Consider the following 12,519-nt stretch of genomic DNA (forward strand, 5'->3'; position numbering starts at 1 on the left):
GGCGGGCAGGAGATGATGCTGTACCACCTGAAGGGGGAACAGACTGACAATGAGATCCCCTGCTAGAAGGAGATCCCAGCCCCACTGCCCTGTTGGCTCTAGCCTTTAGGACCCGCCTCTGAAACTTCCCGAAGATAGCGCAGAATGTTGTGTCGGGCAGAGCCAAAGCAGCATGTTCTGGACCCAGGCATGAAACACAAAATTAATGCTGGCCATCTGGGGGCATTTTTTGGCTACAAGAGCCACATTCATGGAAACCCGACACAGCGCACAGCACTTGCCTGGGTTGCACGGCGGGTACAAATGTGCACAGGGCACAGGAGCGGGTATGCGCACGGGTTGCACGATAAGTGCATGGGCACAAAACAGATGTGCACCGTTTAGTGCATGGGGCTCGGATGTGTGAGCGCACAAGCCACAGGTGCACGGATAGATGTACCGGCACGGATGTGCACGGGGCACAGGTGTGCAGGGGGTGCACGGGCACGGAAGTGCGCGGCTACATGGAGGTGCACTGATATGCACGGGGTGCACAGGCACAGTGCAAGGGCACGGAAGTGCGCAGCTACACGGTGCACGGGTATGCACGGGCACGGGTGTGCACAGAGCACGGGTGTGCAGGGAGTGCACAGGCATGGAAGTGCGTGGCTACATGGAGGTGCACTGATATGCACGGGGTGCACAGGCACAATGCACGGGCACGGAAGTGCGTAGCTACACGGTGCACGGGTATGCACAGGAACAGGTGTGCATGGAGCACGGGTGTGCACGGGGTGCACGGATGTGTACTGTATGCACGGGCATGGGTGTGTGCGGACACAGGTGTGCACAGGGTGCAATGCATGGATGTGCCTTATATGCACGGGGCACGGATGTGCACGGGAGTGCACAGGTGCGAGTGCACACCTGTCGCTGTGAGGGTGTGGTGAGACACACTTGGGGAATAATCCCTCAGAAAACCCGATTAAAATTTAGATTGGGAGATCTAAAGCAACACTCAGGGAAAAAAATCTCTGTGTGCAGCTAGTGTCTGGAGCAGGCTATGGTCTAATAAAGACCGTTGCTTAGTGCCTAGCTGGCTATGATCTAAAAAGATCGCTGCTGTAGTGTTCCGTCTGGCCCACGGCCAACACACACACCTCACGTTTCTCTCTGAAAAAAAGAAAAACAAATGTCAGTACAAGTAATAAAATATACAGGTAATAACAATAAGCTCTCAAAGTAATAAATAATAATAGTAAGCGAGACAGACTCAAAGATCTGAAAAGATCGAGAATGCTCAAATAAACCGAGTGCTTAAGGGGCAGTGCCAGCCGGCACGTTGAGTATGAGAGCTAAAGGCGGGTGCAAAATTCAACCGAGCCCGGTGAATTGCGGTCCGCGCTCAGCGAACATAGCTAGGTTTTTAGTGAGATAAACCCGGGAAAGGGGCAGCCGGCCAGTCAGAGCTAGGGAGGCCTAAAGGCAGCTTTTATATTAAGCTCAGCGTAATCCTATCACCTGATGGCAATACCCATTAGTTGATGGCTATTTTGATGTAATTGAAATAGAGATATAATGTAATTATTTTCCCTACAAAAGACATGCTACTCATGTTTTAAAAGCAATTGCAAACAAAGTAAACATTGAACTAATACAGCAGTAGTAATTGCAATGAATTAATAACATTGCAGATCTAGCAGCATGCATGGGTTGTAATTAGAAATCAGGAACTGCTGATTTCTAACCCTAAAAGTCAGAAGACACGACTCAATGAAAGCTGAGAGAACATTTTTACAAAGAGAGTAGCAAGTGGCATGTCTTTGTTTAATGTTGCTTGTCTTAACAGTTTACCAAGATACCAATTTCCTGTTAGCTTCATTTCAATGTGAGTCTGTTAGTACAGTAATCCTAAATTCTGGTCACAAGCAACGATACTGGCTATAATATAATACAATGCAGAGGCTACACCTGTTACTGGCTATAATAGTGGTGGGTTTCCAGGTCACAGGACTGGCTTTAATAATCAGTTTACTGCTCATTTTGCCATAGGAGGCGAGCATATTTGTTTTGTTTGTCAAAGAAGTACACACACTTTCATTTATTATAGGCATGCATACATGTTTCCAATTAACATCACTGAATTGGCTGTAATGCCCTCAAAATGAACGAACAACTGAAGAGTAAGGTCTGCCCTGCTAACTCAACCATTCCACAACACAGTATAAAGGTGATCTCTTGTGGCCAAACTGCATCACTTCATAACAAAGCCTATATTTCATGTGCTGCTCTTGCGAGACTGCCAATTGAGACAATTTGTTTTTGGTGAGAACACAAATTAATATCACATGTGAGCTCAGGTCTTCTGAGACAACATTAGTGAGGCTTAGTGAGTTTGATTGTAGTATCAGCTCTTTATTTAATGTAAACTTAATTACTTTTACAGTACTGTACTCTAAAATAAAAACTGTATATCAATAAAGATGATCACATATTTGTGTCAAGTTTAAAAGTATGCAGGTTGAGCAGACGCTTTTGAAATCTTGAATTAAGAGATTACACAGTGGAGGGCTTGTAACGTGTCTGTTGTGCTGGATCTTGGATTTCTTTTGTTCTATGTGAGAGTCAACCCCATCTCAAACCATCACATCACAATCAATTGAATAGACCCCATTAAATGTTTTGAGTTTACATATACAGTAAATCTTTGCCAAAGACAACCTGCTGGAGGTTACCGTCTGAAACGTATGTTTTTATCTGTATTTACATTGCATAAATGAACTTTGAACCGTTTCACAGTTTCATTTAAATGTAACGCAACTTCTTGACATAAAAATGCCACCCAAAAAGACCATTGCATTTGTCAAGAACACTTACTCTACACACCACTCCTGTTCACAAGCCTCGAGTAACTAACATTCAGGCTTGGTAGATAACTGCTTTGTTCACCAACAAACTGCAGAGGGTGCCAAAGGTATTCCATTTGACTGGTGTAAAATGCTGAAAACAGTTATCTATAAAGACCATGTCCTTCCCTGCAGCATATTCACTGACTTGTTTAAGTAACTTTGTTGTCACCGGGGAAAAGATACTAAGAACTGTCCATGTAACTATACAGGTTCTCTCGCACAATAATGATCATACTTACACTATACTCAATATATCGCAGCTGTCTACAAATCTGCATTATTCGCAAATTCATAACAACATTATACTTTGGTCATCTAGGAAGAAATAAAATAAGCATGATACATTTGATCTGTTTTTACCATATAAAAACACACTGGCTGTAGAAAAAATATTTTTGTTAATAAAATATGGGATTATTGTGAAAATGGCATCACAATTGGTATGAGCCAATACACACAGGCTGCCACATTTACATATGTTTTATAAACGTGTAAACTACATGCAGTAAAGTGAACTATAATTTTAAACAACGGGAGAGTCTTGTCAAGAGAAACACATATTAGTACATGTATATTAAAATTATGTTTTACATTGGTAATTAAACAGTGCTTCACATTTACTACTAAGCAGTACACAATACACTGTTCTAATATTAAGGTAGAACAAATTAATTCGATTCTTAAGGGAACGTTATTTGCACTCACAGGTGCATTTGGAAAACCTCACATGGCAAATAAACATAAACCATGATGTAAAGAACACCCCAGAGATGCCTCAGTTTCATTTTCCTCAAACATTCTGCAAATCTACAGGTAACATACACAATCAATCTAAGAATAAAACTATTAAAACATTTAGATTTTTTACGATAGTTATTGATCGTATGGAGGTTGATCATGTATCATAATTTTAAACAACATGGAAAAGTCGGAAGAAATGACACCTACCAGTCACTTTAAAAGAGGAGAACCTAATTTGAATCTAATAATATTATTTATTTGATTAGACAGTCTTACCTTCAGACTACATCTATTTTCTATAAGGATTTTTTAAATAAAGTAAATAGTTGTCACATGTTTTCTTGCAATACCAATGTGTTATTGTCTTTGGGTTACAAAAGTTACTTCACATTTGTATCCTTTGGTTCTCAGTGTTGGTAACTTTTGTAACGAGCCTTCAGGCAAAGATTTACCTTTTACGCCAATAGGCACTGATTACAATGAATGAAATACACCATACTACTACTTACTGCTTCGGAGTAGCAGTTTTCAAATCCACTAAAACAGGCCTAAGTTGGCCCTTATCCTCCTGGCCTATGTTCCAAACCTGTTTTAAATGGTTTGATATAGTATTTTATTTGCTAAACCTGGAGTGGAGTGATCCTCCAGGACTGTGATTAGATACCCCTGCACTAAAAGGTCTAGATTTGTGTCTCACTGCTTTTTCACCGATGAACCTGCTGGCTCAGCCATGTGGGCGGCATACCAAAACTCAACCCGCTTTTAGTGTTGATTCAACAAAAATATCACTGAACGGTCAATGATTCTGGGTACTCAGGAATGCTTTGTTAAATGAAGATGGAGTCTAATATTTAAAATATAAAATTAGTTCACTGTACAGCTATGGCCAAAAGTTTTGCATCACCCTACAGAATTAACTCAATTTACTTCATTAAGTCAAATGAAACTTGCTGAAGAATGTTACATAAACATATTCAATTATGAACAAAAAAACTAACAAATTGTGACATTTCAAAATCTAACTTGAAATACAGCACAACTGTTATGGCTTCCAGTAGACTTTTGCAATATAATTTAGTAGGTTCTTTGAATACATGATGTTAAATAAAATATTTTAATTATGTGCATACCGTTTTTTTGTTTGTTTGTTTGTTTTTTGTTGTTTTTTTAATTAATTAATAATTATGTCTCAATCCTACAATTCTAGGTGTGTGTGCTAAACAGTGAACAGCATGACACATAATTGAAAGCACCCTGTTTGTAATGTCAGGGGAAATACATTGTTAGGTAGTGCGACTCAGTCAGGATTTCAGCTCTGGGATCATTTCTGCACTTGAGGTTAAAAGCTAACTCACATTTGATTCACCATCACTATATTCTTGTATTGCAAGGCCTGCTGCTCTCACTTTGTGTCAGAAACACCAATGCTGGTACAGCAGGCCCGTCGATAACAGAGAACAAATTCTGTAAAGATCCATTAGTCTTATAAGTGGCACTAACGTTTTCTTAACATAAAGAATGAATGAGGGGTCACCAAGTGGAAGGGTGAGTCTTACAGCGCAGGTTCATGTTTTGGCTGTGCTAAGTAGCTGGTCTTTGCTGGGGGTTTAGAAGGGGAGTCCCATGGGTTAGGGAGGAGAAACCGTCAGGGATTGTTTCTCTCTATTGTGCTACAGCAAACCCTGCTGGCAGGGTGACCAGTGAGCTCAAAAGCAGACACCTGCAGGGCTGCCCCTTGTCTTCCAGAGTCCGGTAGCTCGCTGGCCTCCGCTCTGGAGTTCCTGCGTGTAAAAGAGGAAGCTCACTCGGTCTTGGGATCGGAGGATACCCACTGAACCTCAAGTTCTCTGAGCTGTGCGGGGAATCACTGCAGTGAAGGAAAAAAAATTATTGGACATTTTTAAATTAGGGAGAAAACTGGGGGTACAATAATTGGTCACACTAAATTTAAAAAACAAACCAAAAAACATAGAATGAATGAATGAATGAATAAAGAAAGAGCCTATATGCAAAATGCCAATTTTCCTGCATTGTTAGTAATACAATTCACAGTGACTATGATTTTGGTTAGGTCTTGAAAACTTCTTGTGTTGGTATTTAATTTATACAATTACCATTGCATTGGACATTTTCCGAAAATTAAAAAATGATGTTGTAATGGTATTTAAAAATCTAAAATTGATAAGCCGATGAGTTAATTCACCCCAGATGATACCGCTGCACATTATGTCAGACAGACTGTAGCTGAGCAAACTGAGCAGTACCTGTCTAACAGGTAGTACGAGGAACTCTCGAGTGAGAATAATGAACAGGTACATTCACTGACTTTTATCCAGGTGCACCTGACTCGAAAGGATGCAAACAAGGCCACCAAGTTAAAGGATAGATCGGAGTTGCCCGATACAGTTCCTAATTCCGAAGAAGTGCTGAAAGTTATTTCAAGTGATCCAGGGAGATAGGCTACAGCAGTTTATGTATTTTCTAAAGGTTTTTGGTAGTAACATAAACAGATGTGATTACATGTTTAACAGTGTCAGTCTTCCAACACTTCTGCTATTTGGTATTTTAATAGTAGTGAATAAAAAATATGCAAACTCTTAAGCCAGTGGAATTTTATTACCAAGGCCCCTACTTTGTTTCGGCAACTTGATTAAACATTGATGTATTTTAAACCATGCTTTTAATTCCATATAAACCGACAAGACTTTTTTTTTTTTCCTGAATGCATTTGGTACAAAGAAAACGAAGTACAACAAAGGAGATCATAGGAATTTGTGTGAAAAGGAAAGAAAAGACCTTGTTATGTGAGCATTGGATTGGCAAGCATGGTATGGGAATTAATGGGAAGAACACACTGTGATGTCTAAAATAATAGGTCCAGAAAGAACCTGCCAAAGCATAGAGACTGCCAACAGTTTAATGAATGGATTCAAATGTACTTTTAGTAATGGAAAGGTCAAGCTTAGAATATTATGAAGCTAGAGTTCTGGTTCCTCATGAAACTAGAGCTGTATGTCTTAATTGTTAAAGATTTAAGTGGAACCATTAAAAATGCCCTGGATTAAAGCATAGTTTTTCTACAAGGATATAACTTTTATGTGTTGAATAGAAGAAAAGTATAAAAATACAAAAAGTAATGGAAACTCTTCAAAATACATTATCCTGTAGCTGCACTGAACTTATCATTCATTCATTATTTAATAGATTATTTACAAGAAAATTAGATTATTAGGAAAATGACTTAATGTTAGATTTGTGTTGTTTGTTTATGGAGTTCCGTCCTCACAATCGCAGAATTGTGTGCGCAGTGCATGAGGTAAAAAGCAGTGTAACTACCTGTAGTGTGGTTTACATCCAATGGCAGTATTTAAAATGGTAAAGGACTAGCAGACCTGAACACAACAAGTGTTTCCACACAACCCAAATGTTTAAGGTTCCCTTTCTATCCAGCTGGGTACCAGCTTTACCTCTTCTCTCTTTGTTGCACACTTTTTATAGTGACTTTCCTCTTGTATATTCTGACACCCAGTATTCAGATTTCGTTCTGGCTTGTAAATGGTCTCGTCTTTCTGCTGCCACACCATACAGAATGTCCACGCTGGGTTGCTAAAGCTTACTAGAGGACAAAGTGTAACACAATCAAACACACCTCTCCTATATCTCTTATAAAAAGTCACTCACAATAGGCTTGGTTGCTTTTGAATAAAAGTGATATTTGTGGGGTCTGGGAATGTAATATAATGTTAGAAGGATTGCAGATCATGTAGAGGGATGTCTTGGGGTGCTTGTGGTTTTGAGCACCGTTACATTCTAATGTATTCTTTAACAAGTATTCCCCTCTATCAGCCATTATTGGTGGGTCTTTCTACGTGCTCTGTAGTTTGGGCTGTTATACTGATAAAGACAGCTGACCACTCTGGAATATATGTCTTATTATCTAGCCATCTTCCAAAACAATTTAGCCTGTTGACATTACATAAACAAACAACTATGAAACACTTTTTAGTTCAAGTTAGATTTATTAACACAGCACATTGTTCACAGTGTCATGTTGGTAGCTGCAGTGCTACATAACAGTTACACACATGACACAAGTCATAGAATGTTATAAATGTAATCTTGTGACAACAGGTAAATGTGCCGGTTTGCCTGCATATAGATATAGATATAAATAGATTATAGATATATAGATTTTTATTTTTTAAAACCTTTATTTTACTAGGTAAGCACATTGAGATTAAAATGTCTTTTACAATTGAAATATATTACCTGCTTTAAAAAAAAAGGGAAGAGAAAATTGCCTATTTGTTTATTTAATTGATGATTAACTAATCTATTATATGCTATCTATCTAACAAACTTATTATGTGCAATATATTTAATTAGCATCTTATGTGCAATATGTTTAACAAATTTATTAAGTTTGCAAATATAAATGTATAACTTATTGGGTTCAATAACTTATTTGAGTGCAATATAACTGGCTCTGTAATATATAACAATGGTGTGCAATATAATTAACTAAGCACTGAGATTATATATAGTACTGTACAAAAGTTTTGGGCAGGTTTAAAGAAATGCTGTAAAGTAAGAATGCTTTCAAAAATAGACATGTTAATAGATTATATTCATCAATTAACAAAATGCAAAGTGAGTGAACAGAAGAAAAATCTACATTAAATCAATATTTGGTGTGACCACCCTTTGCCTTCAAAACAGCATTGATTCTTCTAGGTACACTTGCACATACTTTTTGAAGGAACTCGACAGGTTGGTTGGCCCAAATATCTTGAAGAACTAACCACAGTTCTTCTGTGGATTTAGGCATCCTCAGTTGCTTCTCTCTCTACATGTAATCCCAGACAGACTCGATGATGTTGAGATCAGGGCTCTGTGAGGGCCATACCATCACTTCCAGGACTCCTTGTTCTTCTTTACGCTGAAGATAGTTCTTAATGACTTTCACTGTATGGTTGGGGTCGTTGTCATGCTGCAGAATAAATTTGGGGCCAATCAGATGCCTCCCTGATGGTATTGCATGATGGATAAGTATCTGCCTGTACTTCTCAGCATTGAGGAGACCATTAATTCTGACCAAATCCCCACCTCTATTTGCAGAAATGCAGCCCCAACCTTGCAAGGAACCTTGTTTCCACGTCGGAGGTATGGCTTTTTGGCCGCAAGTCTTCCAAGAAGGCCACTTCTGACCAGACCTCTCCAGACAGTAGATGGGTGTACCAGGGTCCCACTGTTTTCTGCCAATTCTGAGCTGATGGCACTGCTGGACATCTTCTGATTGCGAAGGGAAGCAAGCACGACGTGTCTTTCATCTGCTGCAGTAAATTTCCTTGGCCGACCACTGCGTCTACGGTCCTCAACGTTGCCCATTTCTTTGTGCTTCTTCAAAAGAGCTTGGACAGCACATCTGGAAACCCCTGTCTGCCTTGAAATTTCTGCCTGGGAGAGACCTTGCTGATGCAGTATAACTACCTTTTGTCTTGTTGCTGTGCTCAGTCTTGCCATGGTATATGACTTTTGGCAGTAAACTGTCTTCAGCAACCTCACCTTGTTAGCTGAGTTTGGCTGTTCCTCACCCAGTTTTATTCCTCCTACACAGCTGTTTCTGTTTCAGTTAATGATTGTGTTTCAACCTACATATTGAATTGATGATCATTAGCACCTGTTTGGTATAATTGTTTAATCATACACCTGACTATATGCCTACAAAATCCTTGACATTATGCAAGTGTACCTAGAAGAATTGATGCTGTTTTGAAGGCAAAGGGTGGTCACACCAGATGTGGATTTGATGTAGATTTTTCTTCTGTTCACTCACTTTGCATTTTGTTAATTGATCAATATAATCTATTAACATATCTATTTTTGAAAGCATTCTTACTTTGCATTATTGATTGCAATTTACTTAATTACCCTGTGTGCAACATATTTATTTATTGGGCACAATATAACCAACAGTGTGATTGGTCAATTGATGTAATTAACTACAGCATATTTTAATTCACTTGTTTGTGTAACTGAGCCAGTAGCAAAGAGGTCTGCTTGTTACCTGTAGAGCGCAATAAATGCTTGAGGACTGCGGTTCCTCAGTGCTTCTTCTCTAGCTGTTTTAACTCCTGTGTCCTGTTTATTTCTCAATTACATACAGCTATTATTATTCCCTGGGCATTATATAGGGTGTTATGGTGTCACATATATAAAAGTGAATTACTATGTCCTAGTAGTGGGTTGGTGACAGTTAAATATGGTAGATTTATACATTTGCCTGGCACCCCAGATAACCAGCCATTACAATCTAAAAGCTAAAACATACCCCATAGCTGGTGTTAACACAAAAAATGAGCAATCGGTATTAAGCCAGTCTCTAGATATGTGTAAAGATAAAATGAAATCTTCACAAGTCTGATTAAGGCAACTTGTTCTTTAAATAATCAATGACTTTCTCCTGTAACACGTTGCTGTGCAGGACCCATAATGGAATTGCTTTTATTATCAATGCCTGTAAATACAAAAAAAAAGAAAAGCAATTAAACCCTAACGTGCACAGAATAATCAGTCCTGATCCAATTACATCACACAGCCCTTCAATAATATTTCACCCCAATATTCAGTTCTGATACTCTCTCAACTGGAGGCTGCCAACTATGGTCATTTTGTGGTATTGGTTCACATTTAAAAACTAATAGTCTACAGCAGTTTCATAAATAGAATGCTTTATTTAATTCAATAAGACTTAAATATGAAATGACACAACTCCCCATTTTTGTTGTATAGTAGCAATACGGATAGTAGTAAACTAGAAATACTGGAATTATTACACTAAGCACATGAATTAGTAAGGCTCCACAGAACAGGAATTGTTTCATTGTTCTTCTAAACTGGAATATGACACCAAACAATGGTTAACATGTAACAAGTACATTTTATTTATTTTACTAGCTTCAATCTCTTTAACGTATGTATTATGTACTATGTACTGCATATGCTTGCTCATTACTGGTTCTGCAACATAAAGATATATTTATCAATAAACTATACTGATAACATGATTTGTCCTGCCTGACTGAACTCTAGAATTTTTCAGGTTTAGCTATTTACCAGAATTTCATGAGAAAAGCATCCATGGTTGTGGTCCCCAACCAAAACACGGTCCAATGATTCATTTACAAAATCCTGTGCAGTTTTAGTTACCATATTAGTCTTCTGGTTTTGTGTCATAGGGGTGGAAACTCCATAAGGTGCTATAGACTAAAAACATATAGAAGTATTACTGGACATTTTTATAATTAACAGGTCATCCTTTCCATTTCTTGTGAAACAGGGCAGAGGCTGGGTGCAGGGTGAGTCATACAGTCAGGGGAGCGTGGGTTCACGTCCTGGCTGTATGAATTTGCTGGGGATTCCAGAGGGAGCATCGCATTGGCTCTGGTGCTCCCATGGGTTATGGAGGCATAACCAGGAGGGACTGTTTCTCCTGATCGCATTAAAGCAGACCCTACTGCCCAGGTTCCTGGTGAGCTCATGCTGACACCTGCAGGACTGGCCTTTGTCCTCTAGAGGCAGGTAGAGAGTGAAGAGCAGGTAGCTTGCTCATTGGACATGTTAGGGTGTTTTAGACCAATAGACCAATTCAGTAAGTAGTTTCTCCAGAATTACAGTTATGCAACATTACCAGTTTGTCTTTTTTTAGAGAGGAACTGGTACAAACTCAGAACTGGACTAAATACATATGAATTTGACCAAATATATGATTTATACATTAAATGCATACAGTAACTGTTGCAGTAGGCATATTATGTGGTTAATGGTTTCTAAAAATACAAAAATAAAATGTCTAAAACCAATAGGCCATTGAGTCCAAACGATACTGATGCACATGACGTCAGGTAGACTATAGCCTAGTAGCCTTACAACCTGAGCAGCTACTGTCTGTAAAAGTTAGCTAAGGGGAACTCTCAAGTGACAATAATGAATAGGTGCATCCATTGACTTATCAGGGTGCACCTGACTGGAAAGAATGAAGACGCAGACTGAATGCTCAACTTTACCTGAATAGTGACTCCTTTATATCCGTATTCAGATTGAAGACCTCTTGAAAATCTGTCAACAAAAACCTGTAGGATTAAGTAAAAACACAGATCTTAGACAGAAACAATAGTTTTGTAGATACAGTAACCAAAACATGATTGTATTTCCCAACAAACTTCCCCTCTTTGCACCTCCTTACAACCACAGTGAACCAAAACAGAATTAAGAACATTCAAGTAGATGAGCTATTGTAACTGGACCAATTGTGTGTGTGTGTGTGTATATATATATATAATATATAATATATATACATATATATATATTGAGAGTCCTCATGAGCTGACTACTGTCTGCTTTCAAAAGTTTAAATAAAAGCTTGTTTATATATATATATATATATATATATATATATATATATATATATGTACAGTGCCTTGCAAAAGTATTCTCTCATATTGCCGAATTACAAATGGTACATTGAAATTTCGTTCTGTTTGATATTTTATTTTTAAACATTGAAACTCAGAATCAATTATTTTAAGGTGACATTGGTTTTATGTTGGGAAATATTTTTAAGAAAAATAAACTGAAATATCTTGCTTGCATAAGTATTCAACCCCTGTGCTGTGGAAGCTCCCAGTTTGCACTGATGAAAGAAATTGCTGTAACGAGGACACAATTACCTTACCGTTGGCCTCCACCTGTGAACCATTAAAGTTGCTGTCACATTTTCTGGATAAAAACCCCACTGTTGAAGGATCATTGGTAAGGCTGTGAATCTGAAGGAAAATGAAGACCAAAGAGCATTCTACAGAAGTTAGAGATAAAGTAATACAAATACATA

At 38.4% G+C, this 12,519-nt stretch overlaps 1 protein-coding gene across 4 annotated transcripts in view; it reads right to left on the reverse strand.

Moving 5' to 3' along the window:
- Positions 1 to 9,505: 9,505 nt before the first annotated feature.
- hsd17b3 (hydroxysteroid (17-beta) dehydrogenase 3) overlaps positions 9,506 to 12,519 on the reverse strand; it is a 33,267-nt gene continuing 30,253 nt past the window's right edge. For all 4 annotated transcript variants that reach the window (XM_041248796.1, XM_041248779.1, XM_041248803.1 and 1 more), the window contains 3 exons: positions 11,696 to 11,761; positions 10,746 to 10,895; positions 9,506 to 10,146 (listed from right to left, as the gene is read on the reverse strand). In XM_041248796.1, the coding sequence (XP_041104730.1) occupies positions 10,054 to 10,146; positions 10,746 to 10,895; positions 11,696 to 11,761 (309 nt within the window). In that variant the 3' untranslated portion in view covers positions 9,506 to 10,053. The remainder of the gene's footprint in view (positions 10,147 to 10,745; positions 10,896 to 11,695; positions 11,762 to 12,519) is intronic.

The sequence above is a fragment of the Polyodon spathula genome, chromosome 1 (assembly GCF_017654505.1).
Source record: "Polyodon spathula isolate WHYD16114869_AA chromosome 1, ASM1765450v1, whole genome shotgun sequence".
Classification (NCBI taxonomy): Eukaryota; Metazoa; Chordata; class Actinopteri; order Acipenseriformes; family Polyodontidae; genus Polyodon; species Polyodon spathula.